Consider the following 23,551-nt stretch of genomic DNA (forward strand, 5'->3'; position numbering starts at 1 on the left):
AAGCTGATTAGAACTTTGTTAGCTTTTCTTTTGCACTGAAAATTACATTAGACATCATCGTCTTTAAGAATTATTATTATTTTGTTAATAATTAATATTATAGTTGATAACATATATAATCAGTAATAATGCAAAATAAATAAATAAATATATATTCTCTACACTTAATAAAATTTTATTTTTAGACTTCGTAATTTCATATTATCTAATTTAGTCCTTATACATTAAAAAAAAAAACTTATTTTTAGTCTCTTCTTATAGATGATATTGACATTATTTTCTACTTGATGAATAAATTATACTGTGCAAACTCATGAAAGCAACGTTTAAAAAACAAATAATCAGAAGACGCAAGAACAAATTTACAACAACTATTGAACAATGAAAACAAAGACAAAATAGAGTCCTTGAAAGTTAAATTTAATGTGTTTGGGAAAGACAATTAGTAGTTTTTTTAGAAAAAATTAAATAATTTTCCACATCATTTAATCATTTAAAAAAATGCACTTATTTGTTACGTCAAACAGAAGTTAAAGTCATTTGTGAAAATTATGTAAGAAGGGACTAAAATAAGTTTTATATAAAGTACAAGAACTAAGTTAAATGATATTAAACTTTGATGATTAAAAACAAAATTTAATGAATGTAATTAATACAATTTTTTATAAAACAAATAAACATAGATAAAACTAACGTATAGGGACAGCAGGCAGCTATAAAAATTTGACGCCTTCAAAAATAAAGATAACATGTTACATGTTATCAAATGCACAACTATTGATTTTAAAAATTATTATATATACATATTTTATCATAATATTCTATAAGACTATAACTAGCTCTTGATTAAAAACTATGAATATAATTTATCTTGTAAAATTAATATTTTTAAAATAAAATCCAACCTATTGTTGGAAGAATACATTATGGGTCTTGCTAACTAGTGTTATGAGTCTTTTTTTTTCTAATTATGATATTGGTGTAAAATTATTTTCATTAAAAGTGATGATAACTTCTATCGGAAACCTCCAGCACACACAATATGTATGTTATTCTCTCAATCTAATTTATTTCATATCTAATAGGCAAACACAATTTAAATTTTATACTACTTAGTTAAGAATCACATATTAATACTATTTGTATTAACGGTTATTGGTATTAGGACATTATTCTAAGAAATTAAAAAAATTATTGTAAGAATTATAGAAAAACAAAAAATCATAAATAATATAATTAATTTTTTTATTTCATAATAAATATCCAAAAAGAAGAATTATTAGCATTTATGAATCTTATATGACCCTTTCCTTAGCGAGGGTAGGGGAATGTTGTAGCGTAGAGTACTACGTAGGTAGCGATGCGTTGGACGGTTCTGGGCTCATTAACTGGAAGATTCTCTTGCCGCGTGTCACACTCTTTCACCTCACTTTTGCCCCCGTACACGTCAAGCCACGGGTCATGCACCAAAGCCCTTCTCAAATTTCTAAATCCTCATCTTCCTTCTTCCCACAAAGAATTATGATATTGCTATCCTAATAATTAATTGAAATATTACAAGGACCATCCACTTGTTGCAAACCGACCCTCAAAGAATCTACACATGTATCACCTTCTGGCCTATATTGCCCCATTACCTAATACAAAACTTACTTTCTTCCTTGCTTTAGTTTCTTCTTTTGGACTCCCTTTGATCATCATCATTTTCATTTTGTGTGTGAATCAAACATATTCCCCATCTCTTCACTTTCCTTTAATTATTTTACTCAAGCATTCACATTCCCCCTCATTATGAGCCGTAATCAAAATAGTTTCAATTATTCACCTAAACATGTTTCAAATGTTTTAACAAACTATTGATTTTAACGCTTGTTTATTTTGTTATTACGTTTTTTAATCTAATTGTAAAAAAAATATAAACTTAGTTGAATGTTTAAGGGAGAAAAAAAGGAAGAGAAGATGCAGATTTAGTCCTTCCTTATAATAAAAATCAATATTTTAACAATTAATATTTATCGATAAAAAAATAATATAAACGCTAATTAGAAAATAAAAATGAAAAATAAGAAAGGGTGACACTCGTTAGTAGAAAAAGACTAACGTGTTGAACTGGCATTTCTCCACGTTAAACGTGTGACGGTAGCGCGCACGTGAGCGAAAAAGCCTAGCAAAGTCGGTCTAAAAGCAATAAAGTTAAAAACGCGCTAGCAAAATTAAAATTAATAAAACGTTAGACGGTAAAATATCTCATTGAAAAAAAAAAAAAAAAACAGAGAGAAGGGAGAGAAAAGAAAAACGAACCTATGACAAGACACTTAACGGCCTTCACCTGTTGGGGTAGATTGGGAAATGTAATGTTTGTTTTATATATAAAAAAAGGGGTCAAAGACTGAAATGTCGTATTAGTGATTATAACCGGCATAAACAAAGATATTACTATAAACTAAGAAAATACTTAAAATGACTTTAGAATGTTAATTTCAAAATAAAGATTAATCAAAAAATTTATTTACATTTTTTAAACAATAAAATATTTAATTAGATTTATCAGATGTTTTAAATTATTACTATAAAAATACTTTTTTTATTAATTGTATATCAAACATTAGAATCATAATTTCTCATTTTAAGATTTATAAAAAAAAGTAAAAAAAATCCTCTACCAAAACGCACACTAAACTCTATCAAATATATTCCTTAAATTATTTTGTAGCTAACAACAATTATTACTTCAATTTTTATGAAATCAACTTCCTTGGTCTGAAAGTTCTAAGGAATCCTTTTTTATTTTATTTTTATTAAGAGAATCTAACATCTTGCACTCCAAGAAACATTAACTAATTAATCAATTCACAACAATTTCCTTAAAATCATAGGCATTCTCCATAAGGAAACATTTCACATAAAACCAATCAAAACTTGTCTCTGACCGTGATTAGTTTCTTTCTCTTTGGAAGAGGGTGACAATTGTTTTCCCAATTAAAGAAGTTTAGTAGAAATGCATAACTAGTTCAGTCAGAGTTGAATCCAACTCTAAGGAAAAATCACGTTTATAATGACTCCACTAATGGCTTTAACTTTATAATCCTCATGATTAGACCCATCAACAACTTGCCAAGCTAAGAAAGTTACCAACAAGTGACACTAACCTCTTCTGTTTACGACAAACCCATGTAAGTTTTAGATAATGCGTTAAGTTTATACGGCCACTAATGAAAAGTTACATCAAGCAATCTAAGCCCTTTGATTTCACCAATCAGGAATCTACCCCATAATTGGGGGAAGATCAAGAGATCACCGCCGTCCATTGATGATTAATTTCAGCCGTCGGATCAAACGGGAACTGCCCATAGAATAATCGCATTTTTCTTTTTCATATTGAGGCGGCTGACCAATTCTCTATTTTCGAGAACCAATGCAACTTCGCTTTCACAAACGCCAACCATTGATTGACACGTGTCTATGCTGACGAACCCTTCCCATATAAGCCGGCTGCGGCGGGCCCCACCGTATTGAAATTTGGAAGTTTATATTACCTTGGCCCCGACCAGCATTCACCGTCACTAGACACAGGTTACATTAAGATTTGGAAATTTCTCTTTCAAAATTAAACAAGATGAAAAAGAAAAATAGAGAAATTATTGTAATAATAAATACATCTTTATTTTCTATTTTCATATAATATAGACATACCACCTATTTTCCAAGAAGTACATTTTCATTTGTCCTCTTCCCCAACCTCACTTAGCCACTATTTACATATCCTCTACCCCCAAAACTTAGGTATAATTTTACCTTAGAAACCAAACCCTATAAGTCCTTATCAAACATCATCACCTTAACTAAGGTTGAAAAGAGCCTTGCTTATTTTGCTACATGCCATTCTTTTGATCACTGCACCATCAACTATTTCATAGGTGTCTTATTTCTACCTCTTCAGCCTTTTCCAGTTCTATTGGACTTTCTATATATACAAAACGCTAGAAATCACTACAGAAAAAAAGAAAGAAGGACGGTGACACTTCCCAATACCTGCCCTAGGAAAGCTCGAGTATTGGATTTTGATGAAACGACGTCGAAACACTCGCATTAGTATAGTAGTATTTTTATACTACCTAAGAGCATTATAGCAAATAGCCTAAAAATACCCACTATCACTAATATTCTATGATTAGTCCCACCATTGGGGCACGGTGTGGTATTCCCTTTCTTCTCTTGGCCGTTCTGTAATTAACCGAAGTTGGGGGTGGTGTGGATGGTGTGAAGCTCTGGACTTTGCAGTTTTTCTTAAGACCATGGACGCTGTTGCTGCTGTACGAGTCCTCAGAATCTGATGACATTGCCATTGACTGCTTCTTCCTCTTCTGGAAGTTCTTAGATGTTCCAACAATCTGCAAAATTCATGTTCACACCGGTTAATTAGTTGAATACACACAATGAAACGTAAGGTTGTTCAAGACATTAGAGTTAAGACTAAATTAAAAGGTAAAAAGTCAACATTCAAATCCCAAGATTTTCAAACAGTGGTGGCTGTTTAATGCCTCTGAGGAAATTAAGGCAAAAGAATAAATTGGAGGATCCAAGAGTCCCGTGAATCAGAGGGTACCCATTTTCATGGCTGAGAGAAAAAGTCAACTAAAAAGTGTTCTCAGCTCGCTTGAAAAGAAAGCAAAGCAAAGTCCCAATTTTCCAAGTTTTTTTTTTTAATTTAGTTTTCAAAAATTGCCTAGTCAGAAGCTGAAACAATGAAGGAAAGAAGACATTGGTGGTAAAAAATTAACAGTAGTACCTTGCAACCAAGAGAACAGAAGCGGAAAGAATCAAGAAGGCTACGCTCGCAGACTTCACAAGTGTTTGTGACACCTTTTCCAGGCCTTGGTTGAGGCCTCTCGTTCAAAAACACCACCCTTGCGCTGTTGATAATGTAGGTTTGGACACCAGTGATGTCCAACACCTTCTGAATCTCAGAGACCCTGATCACATCATGGTATGAGGACCTCCTAATCTGTCAAAAATTAACATAACAACAACAACATTAGAGTGGAATGGTTAAAAAACGTTAGAAGTTAGAACTAGACACGCAATACACGCATTGAAAATAACTCCCAAGATCACCGAAAGCTGACATTTTTTTCTCCCACTGTGTGGTTACTTTCACACCATTCTAGGAGTTGATAAATGCAGGAAACGGTTGGAAGAGGGGCAAATGGGCACAGAAATTAAAAATAGCAACCAATTAATGAAAGAGTTCAAATCAGTGCTAGGAAGGAAATTAGAGGAAAGGTGTGACTTTTAGCAAAGAAAAAAATCCAGAGGAAAAAAAGGAAAAGAATCCAAGTAGTCCCAAAAATGGAAAAGGGGTGATTCTGACAAACAATGACTGCGTGAGAGACCTGAGCCAAAAAACGGGTCAGATGCAAAGTTTCTGAGAAAAACTAATGAATGATGTGATGTGACAAACCTGGATTGCACGGTGATCTTTGTGGTGGGCGAGGCAGAGAGAGCAGAGAGGGCCATTCATACAGTCCAAGCAATACATGTTGCATTCGCTCTTGTGAGAATCAGCATGCAACTTGCATTGAACAAAGAAGCTCTCTTTCAGCAGTGGCTTCAACCACGGTGGCCACCTATTGTCCTCATCATCAGGCCCTCCAGCACCCTATTCAAAAAGACCAAACACTTTAATCAGACACAAAAGTTAAAACAAAAAACAATAGAATCCCAATGCCTTCACACCCCATCAAAAAATAGAGCACATACATTTAAGCTCAATGAAAGAGTCTAGTATGCTTACCATGATTCTCCTGTTCTTGGGCTTGATTTCTCTGACAGCGGTGTCTTGGTTTTCAATTGCCATGTTAGTTGAAGAGGGAGGGAGAGAGAGAGTGAAGAGAAACAGAGAGAAGAGGTGTATGTTTTGAAGTTACAGAGGATTGAGAAGTGGAGAAGAGTGGGGGCAATGAGGGAGGGAATGGGTTGTTCTTGTAGGACTTGGAAGCGGTAGATAGATTGGTGTTTTAGAGAGAGAAAGATGAGTGAGATGGTTTGGGTCGTTCTTATCCGCACAAAGTCTTCAACCGAACCTAGCTCCGAACCCGAACCAACAAAGATGCGTTGGGCGTAAGGAACCCACCTCCTTCTTTCCTTTTTAATCTTCATTAAATATTTAACATTTCATTTATAATTGTCTCACTGATCTTATCATTTTATTTTATTATTAACAATAATAATCTCTCTGCTGCTATTATTTTGCTTTCATTATTCGCGATTAAAACATTTTATTCGCCTCGGGCGTGGGCTTTGCCACACTTATTTCGTCCTCTTGCTTTAAACTAATGCAGCATACTTTTTCATATGGTAAAACATTTGATATATATATATATTTTTTTAGGGCTGCTCAGGAGCTTGTCCTAATCCAACTTGCATTGGTTTATTAATATGAAATATCTTTCAATTGTACTAGCTATATTAGGTCTTGTCTTGTCCCTACTAAATGTGTATACAAGCTATAAGCATTGGCTATATATCACTATTCACATCGCAATTCTTCGTTTGTCAATGTAAAACGTTGATAAATTAATCAAGCCCTCAACTAACATAACTCTGTTTGGAAAGAGGATGTTTCATTAAAATACCCATTGCACAGGTGACTAAGATAAGAAGTTATGTGGTGTTTGAAGCAACTCTATGTAAAACCTAATAATAAATAGTAGGAGCTGAATTGTAAGCATCAGGTTGGCCCTAATCATGTGCGTTAGGTCTCGGTTGGCCATCCTTAATTAGACTCTATAATAGTAGCATTTCGTGAGGGTCATACTACGATTTCTAGAAACACTTTTTGTTTCAACAAATAAAATTTAAAAGCTTTGTTCCAGTTTTTTAGGTTAAGAGAGTTTCCTTTTAATTAATGCTTTTCGTTATGCAATGTATATCATTCATGAATCTTTACTGAGAAAAAAAATACTGTCATTCATGAACCAAATATATCGTGTTTGGATATATGTAAAGGTACGGTTTTTTTTTTTAAAAAAATATAGTAATGTAATGTAAAGGTACCTTCTTTGCATTGAAAAATTAAAGAAAGACAAATTTTCATAATATTTTGTTGCGTTCGATAACATTTTGGAATTTTAAAGTCAATTTTACGATAAATGAAGAGTTTTTGTTGAATATAATTGACTGTGTGGAGCTCACAAAAATTTAAATACATATTTATATTTATACTTCACAGAAAAGTTTCTATCAGCATTTAAATAATTTTGTTTTTTTAATTTATATTAAGACATTATTTATAAAAAAATATTATTTTTAATTCTGTTTTTAAGGCAATTTTGATTCTGCTAAAATCAATTATTTTAATATAATTTCTATCAAAAGTTTGAGTCATGTACAACCAATAAATGTTGAATGCTACATAAACTTAGTTTACATGGCTAAACAGATGAACAATATATCAGGAGAATGGCTAATTAATTCCATTAGTAGTTGAAAATATAGCTGCATGCAGAGAATCTAAATCCCATGTAGACTCCAAACTCCAGAGTAGAAACTTGCCCACTATGTCCTTCAGTACTTCTGCAACTCCTATCCCAAGTCGAATTGCTTTAATTAGTAGCAATCATTGGCTTGATTATGATGGTAATTAATTAATTTGAAAACGGTGATTCAGCTAGCCATTGCGCCTTTGGTTAGTGACAGTGGTGAGTAGCAGGGAAGTGTGTGTAATGATGCTGCGTGTTGGTGGCTAAATTTTCCAAGAGAAATTGTGAGGATGAAGGTACATAAGAGTTTGGAATATAGCATAGGGTTATTATAGACAAGTGCTTCTATAATACTACTATAAATTAAAATGGTTAGATTTTTGTGGCCCTGTACAAAATACAGGGAATACCATATAGATCATTAATTATACTAATTATACACAATTCGTTACAGAAATCTCAGAAAATATTTGGTTAAAAGAAGTCTTTAACCTAATCAAAATGATTTTCCGTAGATTAGATAAAAGTCCACGAAGGTATAAAGAGTTTCCCATTAACAATCAATGACTGAATGGAAGACCATAAGTCACTAGTCATTACTCATGGGGGGCTGCCGCCATTAGGGTACCATCAAAATTCAGCAATATCCTGTTTTTCCTTTTTCTAATGGGCGATGCTACGAAAGTTTTGAGTATTTCAACGATCGCACATCTTCTGCAAGTGACAACATGCCTATATTTATCATCATCTCATTTGAGAAAAAAGAAAAAGAAAAGTGACTTGATAAAGAAAGAAATATATTATATAAATGTGAAATGCTAACAAACAAATGTTGTTAGAACATTATTTAAGGAATTAAAAATAGAATTTTTATTTATTGAAATAGATAAAATTATATTATTTTTATAAATTTTTTTTTTGTTTTTTTTATGATTTTTATAATGATTTTTTTTAATTTCTTAATAATATAAAAAAAAACACGTCGATTAACAATGTATAAATTTAAAGATTTCGACCAATGTCCATTAGGTATATTCTCTGTTTTTATATTTAACTTTAGTAAGAAGTAACTAACGTCGGATTTGGTTTTTAATAAATTTCAGAACTCGCACTTGTTTATTTTTTTCTTATTATTAATTTACTAGTAAATGTTAAAAGTTCATTAATTGCCAAAATTATTATTTTTTTTATCTCTTTTTCATTTTGAACAAATTTTACAAGAAAAAGCAATTATTGCATTAAATATTAACCAACAATAATTGGGTGTAATTATAAACACATTATATACCTCCAGGAAAAATTATTAAAGTTCAAATTCTAAAAAGGAATAATAATTACAAATGTTTTTTTAGACTATGTTTTTTATACATTTAATATGTATCTTTTTTTTAGCCTACTGCCTAAGAAATAGCCTTTTTAGTTTATAAAAAGACCCATCCTTAAAGTAAATTATAACATAAATTCAGAAAAGATTCCACAGAAGAAAAAAAGGAAAATAAATTTATCGTAAGATTTGAATTAAAGCATTTTAATAATAAAAGACAGTTTAAAAATAAAGGAAGCATGCCGTTTTATTTTTAGTTTAAGGAAAGACTTATTGTTGAAGTGAATTATAAGCAAAAAGATTAAATATATTCTTAGCTCGTGTAAATCAGTAATATTCATGTTTAGTCTCTCATCTTAATACTTTATTTATAGAAATGCCATATGTGATCTTTTTTCATAACTAAGGAGAAAAAATGAGACAATTTTTTTTTTGAAGAATAAGAATTATATCTAACACATTTTCATAAAGGAAAGATAAGAAGATATATTTATTTTTTAGGAACTATGTGGATGAATTCCATTTTATTTAACTCAAGAGAGAAATCATGAAAGAAGAAGGGTGGTGAAAGAAATGCATTATAAGATTTGAATTTATGCACTTTGGTTACATAACATTTAATTTTTATTTCATTTTAATTTATATTTTGAAGTTGATTGCCAACCTCATAAAATCTATTTCTTTTTATGAGCTCATGCTCCTTAGGTGCCACTTACAATATGTTATTTTCCACTAATGGACAAGAAATATTTATTGTTAAAAATTCTTTAATTTATTTATTTTGCTATTAAGTCACTCATTTTTTATCAGTAAAAAAATAAATTGATTAAGAAAGAAGATACGGGTACAAGGGGGTACCCAGCCCTTACACTTCCAGACAACAAGTGTGTGAACCAGAATATTTTGCTATTTAGTCCCTCGTGAATTTACAATTGCTAAAAAGCTCAAATGAGAAAAAGAATCCGCAAATCCACTATAGACTAATAGACTGTAGTATTACTTTGCTTTGAGGATCTGATTCAACGGAGGTGGTGTATTAATTTGCAAAATAGGATTGAGATGCTTGATTTCGGTGTTTGTGGCAATGAGATCTCATGATGAGCATCTCCAAACCAAAAGCCCCACCATCAACCTTTCATTCTTTGTGTCACTATTAATGATATGAAGCAGCCTCTAAAACCATGTTCCTATCCTTATTCCTTAGACATAGGCATGACTAGCACGGAATTACCATTGTCGGATTGTGCACTACACACCAATCGATCTCATAAGCAGTTACTTTTGTAAATTAAAATTTTGTATCCAAATTACCTTCCCATTGTGGATCACCAACATCAATCAACCAGGGAACATAAAAATTAAGGTGAAATGATTTATTTAATTCTTTATCTTGTTTTTTAGTTTAATTTTATTTTTTCTTTTTAAAAAATTATTTTAATTCCTTACATTTTTAATTTGATTCTAAATAGTCATTTCGTCAATCCAAAACTAACACCATTAATCAAATAAATATATTAGCAGTTAAAAATTACTATAAAACGTAACATTATCCCTCCTCTTTTTCTCCCTTCACTTCTCCCTCTCCCTAAGCAAAAACAATTAATAAAACGGATATTATTTAGAGAATCAATAACAATCATAAAATGTGACAAATTTACAAGTCACACAGTGTAATTACAATGGTAGATCTATCGGAGTTAGTGATGTGAAAGTCATGAAAGCTACAAAAACAGACCTCGAAATCACAACACCATGACATGCACTCCACACCATAGATATGCATTTCGTCATGACAAGTCTACACTCCACAATATAGATCCACCCTCTGCCGTGACACATCTGCAAAGGACTTCGCCATCACTCCTTGACGACATCGAAAAGATTCCTAATAAGATGTCGTCGAAGAAGACTTTAGTATTCCTACTCCGACGCTAGGAGGATGTTGTTTGGTGATATTGTAGCTCGTCACAAATGTCAACTTCCCCATCAGTCTCGTCGAGAAAACGCCCCTGCATGTCGTCGTTGAGATGGTAGTAGTGTTGCTGGACCACCATGTGGACACCAATGTCCTTACTCTGGGAGGATGTGACCCCGCTGGACATCCTCAGAACCCTAACATCGGACTTCCTCCTAGATAATTCCACCCACATTGAGAAGTAAAGGTGAAAGGGTATAATTGAAAAATATTTGTGATAGTTTTTAGCCGCCGATATTTTAAAATTATTAGCGGTGTTAGTTTACACCGGATAGAATGATCTATTTAAATCGATTTAAAAAAATAAAGGACTGATATAAATTTTTTAAAAGATAAAGGATTAAAAAATAAATAAAAAATAAGATAAGAAACTAAATAGATCATTTCACCTAAAAATAAATTATATAAAATATATCCCATATAAGCAATTCAATTGCTTCGCATACAAAGATTAAATTTAGTCTAAATTCCATCATAGTAGCGTCTCAATTGCAATTTTTTTTTCTATTGACAAGTTTTTGTTTTTATCATTAACTATATTGGAACTTATACTGTAACATGGAATTTTGTAAATAATATTATATATAATAATTAGATTATAATTTTAATTAGCGAAGATCTAGGTTAATTTTTTTTGTTATATATCTTCTTTAATTTAATAGCTTAATTTTTTGTCGATTATCAATGTGCATTGCCCAACAAATAAAATTTTTAAAATAATTATTATAAAAGGCAATTAACATACCATTCATAACAAATTATGTGATTACATGATACTATAATTTTTTTTTCATATTAATATTAAGAAAATTCAACGGAATCTAACTAATGCTATTTGTGCTGATGCAGACATGCAGTGGTTATAAATTTTCTTCAGTTAAAGTCAATTTCAGTCATATATTTTTAAGCATTAACCTGTAAGATATTGACAAATGATATTTCTGATTCATTCTCGATGGAAATGTTAGTTTTTTACGGTTGTACTCCGTATAATTAAATAACAACATTTACATGTAAAAACAATATTTAAATTTATAAAACTTAGATAAAAAAAAATTTAAAACAATAAATGCTTGTATGAAGAAGAAACATGATGCCGCAAGTAATCATGTACCAGCAATCTCCCTAACTTTTCGCATATTTGCTTAAATAACTTATGGCAAAGTCTAACAAAGCTCCTGATTTCGCCAATTCCATGTCAAACTTCAACAACATTTACATGGAAACTTCATTTGAGCCAAAGTAGCAAGAGATCACCCCTCCCATGAGTCCATTTTGTTTTATTCTCTAAGAAACCTCAAACAATTGAAAAATATATTGATCCCGGCCATGATCTATTATCTATAAACCATTCCTCCAACCATTTCATGCCAATCAATTTGGTGCATTGATGAGACTCTAACCATATCTTGCTGGGCTTTTTTTTTTGTTTTCGTTTCTTTAATAGTATCTTGTTTTGTGAACCATATCTTTGATACGATTAATCAGTGGATAAGCACTGACCACTCTTTTCATACAAACCCTTCATTGAGTTTAGGTGGACATTATATTATATTTTATTCATATAATTGTGGGGTTACGTGGGATGGAATAGGAAAGATATTTGTATATTATTCTGCTTTGAAGAAAGGTGCAGGGTCGTGGACCATGCCCAAATTGCCCATAGTTCCCCTGTTGCTGACTAATGAGCTCTGAGACACCACCAATGGACACAACGGAACACGGTTTAAAAAATAGCTACTCTAATAGTATAATGGAAATGTAAAGGAATTATGGAGTGTGACTTCATCACCATTATAAGCATTGAATACACATATGTGAAGTATCATTCTTAGCATTAAAATATATACGCGTGACCATCACATAATGTCATAATCCCATGTTTCACAAGACTTAGATGCTTGCAAATATCAGCTAGTTCAAAAATAAATTTCATATTAATTATGTTAGGCATAATTTCATACATCTATCAGATTTCCTCGTACATTTTAAAAGTAAGTAGAAATTACCTTGATCCATGAAAAACATAAATTCTGCAATCTTCTTTATCTCAATCTATCTCTTTTCCTCTCATGTTGTTGATGATAATTAAAGAAAAAAATGCTTATGACAGAAATAGAACCTTTTCTCTTTTATTAATAAACTTTAATCAAATTAGTTATTAGAAGTTTATTAAGTTTCCCTAAGTTTATTAAAAGTTTATTAACTTCTCATATTTATCAATAAATTTCTTTATTTTATTAAATAAAGTTTAACCCTTAATTGACATGAATTATATTATTCTAATAGCTTATTCTCAAAGACAAAATCTTTTCTTTCTCTTTTTTTTTTGGAGTGGGGGGATAATATTGATCAGGAAAATAGAAAAGAAAAGGACATGAGAAGATGACGCTGTTTCAAGTGGGTATGATTGATGGTTTGAAATGGCTTAATTACCTGAGACAGGTTTATGCCAATGAAGAGCTGATATATATATATATATATATATATATATATATATATAGTAAAGTAAAATAATATTAGATAAGAGTGTGCTAGTAAACCACTTAACACTTTAGAAGCATTGTCCTCTTACTTGCATATTTTTTAACTTATGTCTAACTACTTAACGTGGACCCGTTCTCAACTAATTCTCCTAAAAGCCAATTGTTTCGACTTAGTTGTGACTTGTGGCTTGTTTTTCATTTTTAGTTTGAACTTGTATTTTAAGTTTGGGTCTCAAAAGTGTAGGGTTTATCTTCATTTATAATTAAATATAAAAAAAATATTTTCTAAAACCGAATAAATCTTGTTTTTATTTTATCCAAAGTTCAAGTTAAAGACGTGAATAAATAAAGTAAGGGAAAGAATATTGCACGGAAAAATATGTAATGTACAGGTCAGGAGAGTGTGAAACTAATGGCTTAACGGTTTAAAATTTGTTGGATTAATTAAGTTTCAATTATTAAACTTTTTTAAAATTTAATTTTCGGTTTCTAAATAAAAGTTTCACTAGTCACGATTCTTTAACTTTTTTTCTTTTAACTATTTAGTTCCTAAACAAAAGTTTAACTGATAAAGATTCTTAAGTTTTTTTTAAAAAAATTGATTTTTAGTCTTGTAATAAAATTTGAAATCCATTATTTTTAATAATCCAATGAATTTTAAGGTCTAAAAATTGAAATTTTTATAAGTTTAGAGACATTGAGCAGTTAAATTTTTATCTAAGAACTATAAAATTTAATAGGAAAAAGTTAAAAAATTATGATAAATCAAATTTTTGTTTAAGAACTAAAATCCAAATTTTTAAATAATTTAAGAACTAAAAATTTAGTTAACCTAAATCCTTTTAAGATAAAATTGCATTTCTTCTTATAAGGACATGAATCACATGATGAGTTGAAAATGTCCTTGGAATAAAAATGGAAGAACATGTCATCCTCAAAGGGTAACATATAAGAACACCTTTGTTTCATAAAATCTTCTTATATTTCTATGAATGATATTCTTAGAAATATAGCATGAAAATATCATTCTCAAGTTTTTTTTTTAAAAAATATATATTTGATTATATTTTAGGTTATGTTTAAGACATTTTAGTTAGTTTCTAACTTTTTTTATTACCTAAAAAACTTATTTAACTGTTTTGTAAACAAGTTTTTTTTAGTAACTTGTATTTTTTGAAATCTTATTTGAAGTAGCATTTTTTAAAATATTATTTTTTAATTTTTTATATTTTCTTCCATTTTTATCCTCAATATACTAACCAAATTTTCTAATTATCATTTTTAAATAAATCATAATTTTTTCCATCATTTTATACTTTTAAGCTCTTTTAACAGTTAGTTTTATTGAATACTTATAGTTTAATAAGTGAACTTTCAAATACTAACTAATTTTTAAGTTTCTAACTAACTTTTTTGTTAGTTTTGCTACTCATAACCTTCAAATGACAAAAAAATATTATATACTCACTGTATAAAACAATCACATTTATTCAATCATAGGCCACTATATATGATAAATTTATTAATTTTTATTATAATTATTTTAAAGTAATTCAAATAATAATTTATGATTTAATGACAGTGTAAGACTGATTTATATCGTTAGAATACAAATATTAAAATCTTTTAACATTTCTTGTAATAATTTTTAAAATTTAAAATAATTTTAATAAAAAGAAGGTTGAATGTGTATTACATTGCGACAAAAATATTACTTTCTCACCTCTCATAGAATAAAAAAAAAAGAAAATTATAATATTCTTAGATTCAACCATACCCATTTTTTTTTTAAAAAAAAATTATATCAAATACTAGAATATATATATTCCATCTTCATATTCCCAAGAATCAATTAAAATTCAGTGATACAAACGTCATATATGCCTACAGAGGGATTAATGTGAGAGGCAAGTGGCAAGAAAGGAAGTGTGGAAAGCAAAGGTGAAAATAGATGAAGGAGATATGGCGTTGAATTTGACTGGGTACGCATAGGCTACTGCAATGGCTCTATTATGGCAGTGGCAGCGACACCCTACCCTTTCTTTTCTTTTGGTTTGGTTCAAAAGGAAAAATCCACCCTCTCGAAGCACACCACCATTGACCACACTGCAACCCTCTTCACACGTGTGCGTTGACCATTTAAAACTACTATGTTTAGTATCACGTGCCAATGCTGTGAAGTATGAAGTGCCGCTGCCATGCGTTTCCTACCGACCTACCCTGAATCTGAATCTCCTTACTTTGGATGTTATAATTATAATTATTACTGTCATTATTACTGATATACGATAACAGAATCTTATTAGCTAGCGTACATGTACAAAAAATGAAATGTTGAATCCAAATCTTTTATCAATAATAAAGAATCAGTTTTTTTTTTTTAGCTGAAAATGTTTTATTTTTAATCTTTCATGAATATTATAATAATATAATCATTTTTTAGTTGTATTATGGGTGTTCTTGATTTTTTTTAAAATTATTGTACTAAATAGATTTTGAAAATCATTTTAGAGAATAATAGAGAAAAAAAGTTAAACATATAATTTAGTTCCTGCATACGTTGTGTTGCGGATTCTCAGTTTTGTCTTTATTTGTAAAACTTTATCAAATTGGTCTCTATACATACAAATCTTAATAGTTTAGTCTCTACCATCTTACAACGATTGCTAACTTCCTTACACATTTTAAATTTGGTTCAAATACATATAATGCATTCTTAATTTAGTTGTTATACATGTAGAACATTTTTAATTTGATCACTCTATGTGTAATGCATTCTTAATTCAGTCTAAAATGTAAGAGACCAAATTAATAACGCATTATACACACATGAATTAAATTAAGAATTTGTTACATGCATGAAGACTAAATTGAAAACGAATAAGGGGATTAACAATGTCATAGAACAAACTGATAACAACATCTATACGTCTAAAAACACATTTAATAAGATTTTATATACAGGGACCAAATTGAGAATTTATAACGTATATAAGGAATAAATTATATGTATAATCTAGAAAAAAAATCCATTTATAATGTAATTTTGAAAATAGTTTTTGTTCTACAAAACTCACTTACAACCTAGCATATGTATTAACTGATAAAAGATTATTTTCATAGAAGATACTTTTGATTTTTTTTTTAAATAGACTACAAATATTGTTTAATGGTGGCAATTTCGCTCTAGCTAGTAACAAAACTTTTTCACTCTGTTAAAAAAAAATACTCTTAAAGAAAATATTATTTTAGAGTAAATACTAATCTATTTAAGCAATATTTTTTAAAAAGATTTTAATATAAAATAAGTTAAGTTTTTAATGCAATATATTAAATAAATTATTTAAAACTATAATTGTAGACTTTAATCATTTAAATAAGTAACTGAAAAATGAGGGCCAACAAACCAACTTAAATAGCGCGAGTCACGTAAGACTGAAATGAATCAATATATCTCAACCTAATCCAAATTTGACGTATTGTAAGATCACCCACATATAGCCTGCCCCACAAAGGCCTAACCCCAATTCACACCACCATTAGATACAAATGAAAAAAAGGTATAAAGTGCTGAATAATGGCATTATCTGGAACCAAAGTCAAGTACACTACTTTTCATACGTATAGTTTTGAAGGTCTTTTTCACTGAAAGGAATTAAAACTCATCCCCTGTTATAATTAAAATTGATCCAGAATTCTAATCCTTGTATTTGATTTGTATCAAATTAAATTCTAATTTCATTTTAATATCTTTAACAGAAATTTACTAGTAATTTGCTTACTGCTTTATTGTGTACAGTGGAGAGTGCTCACTACTCATAATTGATGAAATGAAATCTATCTAATGCTAAATTAAGCCCTAAGATGAAATGAAGTAATGTTCAGAGTTCTCTATATAGGCTACAATTATTCCCGGTATGAGACTTGAAATAGGTTACTAAAAAGGTCACTTCTATAATCGTATGCCGTAACCACAAGCCAAAAGTAAAACTACAAAAATGTAGTTACCAAAATAAAATAAAATAAAAAAAATGAGAGTAAATCTATTCCCCTTACAGGTACTTTCAATGCAAGAATCACCTAAAAGACCACACTAACAAAATATACTGATGAAAGTACATATGCTGTCAAAATTCGTATTCAATCTATAGTTGAAAATAATCCAAAACTAGAAAACAAAATGAACTACATACGTTGTCCTTATTAGAGAAGACAATAAAATAAAGCAAAAAATTATTAAAAGAAAGTTTTGTGTTTTCACTGTCAATATGCAAACAAGTTGCAGTGAATATTGCAACCCAAAAGATGAATTATGAATTGAAATAAAGACATACATCAACAGTCTAGAAGACACAGCCAAGTTGGGAGGCTTTATTTGGGGGCATAATAATGAAATTTTTTCCTCTGCCCTCTAATTATGCTGCTAAAATATAAGAATTGAAAGGGACCTCTTTCAATCTTTTATAACATCTAGATAGGTAAAAGCAAGTGGTCGATCGCTTTGGATAACTACGATGACTAGTGGCACAAAAGCTAGTTACATGAATATTAGACGCATTAAGGTGAGATTCTTTATTGTGTGAAAAAATTGAAACATTGAAAGGGAGAAAAGGGAAAATGGTTGCACCTGTATGCAACACTTGTGTGTGAAGGTGACAGGTACATTTATCTGGACGAAATATTTACTTACCAGGAATACAATGTTTATGATGAGAATAATGTCAATTTAAGAAAGGGTAGGATATGTTTCGGTAGTTTGTCGACTGATTCTTTTAGTTTAAGTCTCTTCGCACTCTTACACTCGAGGATAAAAGATTATATATTGTATTGTTCATTTGCTATCCCTAGTTGGTAATCGACCATCACTCTTTATTTAATATCAACAATCTTTGATGTGAAGTAATGGTCACCTGAAGATTTCGAGATAACAATTATGATAATTGATGAAGAATTGAATGCCAAAATTATGGTTACTAGGTTGAGCGGACACAAGGATAAAAAGACCAAAAGCAACTTAAGAAAGGCATATGACATTTTCTCACTTGAATTAGGTTTTCTAAACGTTATGTACGATCTACCTGCAGGAACATGTAGTAATAATTTTTTTTCCCTAATGTGATATGAAATTATGTGGTGTAATAATTAAGATTCTGCTCCCATTACCCTGTTTGCGAATGAATGATGTATTCTGGAATGTAGTTAGGACATAGATTTCAAGAGGGATGGGTTAGAGTTACTTGGTAGGACCCTGCAAGTTGCTAAGACTTTAAGTTGTGAGGGAAAGGCCGGTGGAGGAGGCAACTTTGAACTTTGTCCCAATCTCTCTTTGTACTTTTGCGTTTGGCGTTGGCCTCTATCAACACTGCGTAATCGTTACTCTCCGTTTAATTTGTCGTTAAATGAAAAATATGAAATGACTTTTCTCTTGCTGTGCCCTCATTTACTTCGTTAGATTAATACTACATACTATCACTGTGGCAATCAAATAATAAAAAACCTTTTCTAAGGAAATATAAATGCATAATCACGTATGTATTAATGGGAAATATTTATAATTAAGTTTAACTTAGACAAATGTATCATGCATGAATTATATATTTAACAGATTTTAAATCAATTAGACACTTATCCATGTATCTGAAATGGGTTGATTTCGTCTTAAAAAAATATGTACAGTGCACGAAATATTCAGTCCGTGTCATTAAATATCACAACGTCAATCTGTTGATGCAATTTGAATAGATAACATCAAAAGCGAGAAGGAATCGCGTTCATTGGGAAATTTGTCTTTTACTATTTGACTTTTTTACTAGATAGATTTTAGATTAGTTGAACTATCAGTGTTATTAGTTTTATTTATCATGTTCATTGCATACAAAGAGACTAATTATAAGCAACTACTTTATATGAAAAAATAGAGATTAATTTATAAAGTAAATTCTTGTTTTAATTTTGACATTGTATTTATCAACATTTTTATTCTTTGCTTTGCAAAACTCTACCTTAATCAGTCACTCAATAAAACATTATTCATTTTAGTTGTTAATGTTAGCTGAAAATATTGTACAAAAGGATTAACATATATAAAAGACATTCTTTAAAGTATAAAATTAAAATAACCGACATTCATTAAATATTACAACGTCAATCTATTGATGCAATTTGAAGAGATAAGTTCAAATTTGTCTTTTACTATTTGACCCGATAGATTTTATGGTAGTTGAACTGTTACTGTTATTTATGTAACATGATTCATTGCATGGAATTGAAGAGGCTAAACAATTACGTTATATGAACAAAAAGGCTAAATTATAAAGCAAATTCTTATTTCAATTTTGAGATTGTAAATATCGACATTTTAGTCTTTTGGTTTACAAAACCTCACCTTAATTAATCACACTATAAAACATTTTTTTTTAAAAAGTTACATATAGAAGAGGAACTAAGTCTCTAGGAAACGAAATGTGAGCTATGTCAGCTCTTACAACTTCGAGAACAAAACTAGGAGCAAATTCAAAAACACTAGTGAAGCCATCTTCCATAGCATGCTTAGCCAAACCATATGCAACTTGTTGGCTTCTCTATATATATGATTCCAAGTAATCTCTCTCTCGTTTTTGTGGACTAAATGGATCTCCCTAATGATATTATAACAAGGGTGCAACATATAACACTCTTCAGAAAGAAGTTCCACTTCCAAGGGAGAATCGAAGTTCACGCAAATCTTCTGAAACCTCCTTGACCAAGCCAATTTGAGACCAACCATCATCGCCTTCAACTCAGCAATGAGAACTAAGCACCCACCAAGATTAGCACCAAACCCACAAATGAAAGATACATTGTGATCTTGCAACACTCCTCCACAAGCTGACTTATTCCCTTTTCCGAAAACATCTTTCATTTTAGTTGTTAATGTTTCCGGCAAATATAGTACAAAAAGATTAAAATAAGCTCCAATCTTTAAAGTCTAATATTAAAATAAATGGCATTTTAAATCTTAATGATTAATTTCTTTGAATAAAAATAAAATGTAAATAAATAAACAAAATAAATAAAAATAATGTTAGACTTGGCAATTTTAGCCTAACTTAATTAGTTGACCTGAACAAACCATAATTAGAACTTATATAATTCTAAATATGTAGTCCCAAAAAGGACATGAATATATAGGTTTAATTTGATGGGACCTATTGGGCTAGGTTGGGCTAGTAAAATATTGACTCGGTCTTATAAGTTATTATGTTATATTTTTTTATCAATTTATATATGTTTCTTTAGAAATTTGTATATTAAATATATTTAATTTTGATTGTTTATTTATTTTTAATTAGCGATAATTTGATACTTGGCTTGTTGGCCTGATATAGGGCTAGGGTGGACCACAAAAATTATAATCGTACCGAGACAACCTGATTTACACCCTCTAAATTGAAATATGTGATAAAATAGAAATGAAAAGTTTGAGTCCTCACTTTTATTCAGGTAATTAAAATGAAATAAAAATTAAGAGACAATAACTCATTTCTATGTTAAAAATCGTCATAGGACAATGTCATATTTTGAGTTATGCTTATCGGTTTGAGATGCTTTGTGTCATTAAAAAGCTTAGAGAAAAATTTATAACTTATATCACTACTGTGTAAATCTAAATTAACTATTATCTTGTTAAAAAATAACTAAAAAGTAGGCTATTTTATCATTGTAAGAACTCGTGTGCCATATTCCTTTTGCTCTCTTCTTCCATTCTCTTCCTTTCACTTTTTTCTGGTATGAAAAAAAAAACAAAAAGTCTGTGACACTAAAATTAAACTAGGTTCCTGATAGATCAGATAAAATTGTAAATACCCTCTTTTTCATACTACTCTTTCTATATATAATCGAATGATTTAAAAAACAAAAATTTGAATACTTGAAAAGTGTAACAATGGACAAGTTACTCTCATCATCCTTTTTGTTCGCTCTCTTATATAATAAGAAAACTACCAAATAGTAAGAATTATAGTAGTGAAACTCGGTCCGGTCATTAACTCGGTCGAGGTAGTGGGTCGGTGCTTAATGGTGCAATCGTTGGGTCAGTGATTAGCCCGATTTGACCCGGTATATATTAAAAATTTAAAATTATATATGTATCTATTATATATAAGTATATAAATAACATTTTTTGAGTAAGAAAAATTCATTCATACTCCAAAATTCAAAATAAAAATTGATAATAATAAGACATCAAAACGGAATGATAGAGGTAGTTCATTTTATTTTGTAAAAATAGTCGGGTCGGACTGATCCAATTGTGATCTAGTGACTTAATTGACCGAATTTGATCAAGTAATCCTGGATCAATTACGTGACCAATCCAATAATGAAATTGACTCAATTAAACCACTGGGTCCTGATTGGACCGATCAGACCAATTTAGGTTTCACAACTATAATAAGAACTAAACAAAAGAGGCATATATAAAGCCAGTCTAATGCTAATGTAAAGTGTGTGACTTGTGACGATTATTTTATTTTATTTTACTATCAATCCTCAAACACATGTCATAAATAAGTAGTACCTAAAACTGAGAAGCTAAAGGTTATTTACCAATTTTCCTTTAATAAAAATAACAAAACCTTTGGAGACTTTAAAAACTCCATCTTTAGTATAATAGTTACACCTTTGATAATTTAGAGCATTCGAAAAATGAGATTTTTCTTTAAGTATGGTATATGTCGAACATTAGCCAAAGTTCTCACAATTTCACCATGCATCTCCATTTAGATTGTTCTAATGTCAATGATCTTTCAACACATGTCATTTCCTAGAAGAACAATACTAGCATTTATTTAACTATAAGTCTTATAAGAGGATATCACTTGGGAAAACTACCAAATTTTGGCGGGTATTGCTATTGGTATTATCATTTTTCAAATGACACTACTCACCTAGGTGCCTTCTAAGCATACTATGAAATTATCCTTAAAAAATTTGTACAACGAAATCATGATTTCGTTATGCAATGAGACAGTAAAAAAATAACAATGGAAGCACAATTCCATTATAAACTTGTTCAATGGAATCGTAGTTTCAATGTATATTTTTTCACCCTCAAGTAACACAACATAAACATTCTGTTGTATTATTTGATTCCATCCACAAATGTGTAACATAAGTATGATTTTATTTTGTTATTTTTATTTTCATCCATATTTTACAACGGAATCATCATTTTATTATGAATTTTTCAAAACAAAAAACAAACCTCAATGGAAAATACGATTATGTTGTGTTTTCCACCCAAAACACAACGAAAATCGTATTTCAATTATGCATAAAAAAATAATTAAAGTGTTTACCTTTACAGGCATCAATAAAGAGAAATGAGAAAGAGACTTGAAGGGGAAATGTGAGGGAGATGGAGAGAGAGATGCGTGAAAGGAAGGAGTTTGGGGCTCAAAGCAAGAGAAATATGAGAACGAGAGAGAGAGAGTGTGAAATATGAGGAAGGTAGTTTAGTCTAGTTTCATTTCAAAAAGTGTTATTAGTACAACGTTTTAACTAAGTTAATACATTAATTATGTTATAAAATAATTAATATCATTATATATAACACTAAAATTTCTAATGTATATTTAATGCACATGTAAATTTACATAATAAATTTTATGATAATTAATTTTTATCTAATAATTAATTTATTTACATATATAAATTATAAATAAAAATAATAGGTTTAATAAAAAATTTACATTATTAACATAAATCTACTAATGCATTTTTTTGACCTTATTATAGTCAATTTTGATCTAATAATGTATTTTTTTACATATATAAACATCTAAATACATCATTCAATTAAATACCAAATTTTTTTAATTATCAATTATTGTAATAAACATCTAAATACATCATTCAATTAAATATTATATTTGTGTAATTTTCAATCACTATAATAAACATCCAAATACATCATTCAATTAAATACCAAATTTGTTGAACTATTAATTACTATAATAAACATCTAAATACAACATTCAGTTAAATATCAAATTTGTTTAATTATCAAATTTTGTAACTAAATTAAAGTTATAAAAAAATTCTAAATAAATTATAATTTTTTTAAAAATTCAAAATATACGGATTGATAATTTGTATGGTTCATACAGATTGTATGACCAGACGGATTGTCAATCTGTATATTTTGAAAAAAAAAAATGCATAGTTCTTCTTCTCCGACGATGAAAAACCACCAAACTTTACCAAACACTCACAAAAGAATGCTAACGGAAGCAAGTTACAGTAA

General features: G+C 29.7%; 1 protein-coding gene across 1 annotated transcript; it reads right to left on the reverse strand.

Annotated features, from left to right (window-relative positions):
* Nucleotides 1–4,157: 4,157 nt before the first annotated feature.
* On the reverse strand, nucleotides 4,158–5,857 carry LOC100797900 (PLATZ1). The gene is made up of 4 exons (NM_001301430.1): nucleotides 5,795–5,857; nucleotides 5,462–5,659; nucleotides 4,790–5,005; nucleotides 4,158–4,391 (listed from the first exon to the last, which is right to left on the reverse strand). Exons 1-4 carry the CDS (start codon nucleotides 5,855–5,857, stop codon nucleotides 4,158–4,160), a joined length of 711 nt encoding a protein of 236 aa, NP_001288359.1.
* Between the last annotated feature and the right edge of the window lie 17,694 nt (nucleotides 5,858–23,551).

The sequence above is a fragment of the Glycine max genome, chromosome 1 (assembly GCF_000004515.6).
Source record: "Glycine max cultivar Williams 82 chromosome 1, Glycine_max_v4.0, whole genome shotgun sequence".
Lineage (NCBI taxonomy): Eukaryota > Viridiplantae > Streptophyta > Magnoliopsida > Fabales > Fabaceae > Glycine > Glycine max.

Excerpts from the sequence above, each read along its gene's own strand:
- LOC100797900 (NM_001301430.1), bottom strand. The coding sequence starts at position 5,857 with ATGGCAATTGAAAACCAAGACACCGCTGTCAGAGAAATCAAGCCCAAG. Across the intron at positions 5,660-5,794 it reads CCAAGAACAGGAGAATCATG|GGTGCTGGAGGGCCTGATGA; the intron begins GTAAGCATACTA and ends CTTTTTGAATAG. Across the intron at positions 4,392-4,789 it reads TCTGTTCTCTTGGTTGCAAG|ATTGTTGGAACATCTAAGAA; the intron begins GTACTACTGTTA and ends TGAATTTTGCAG.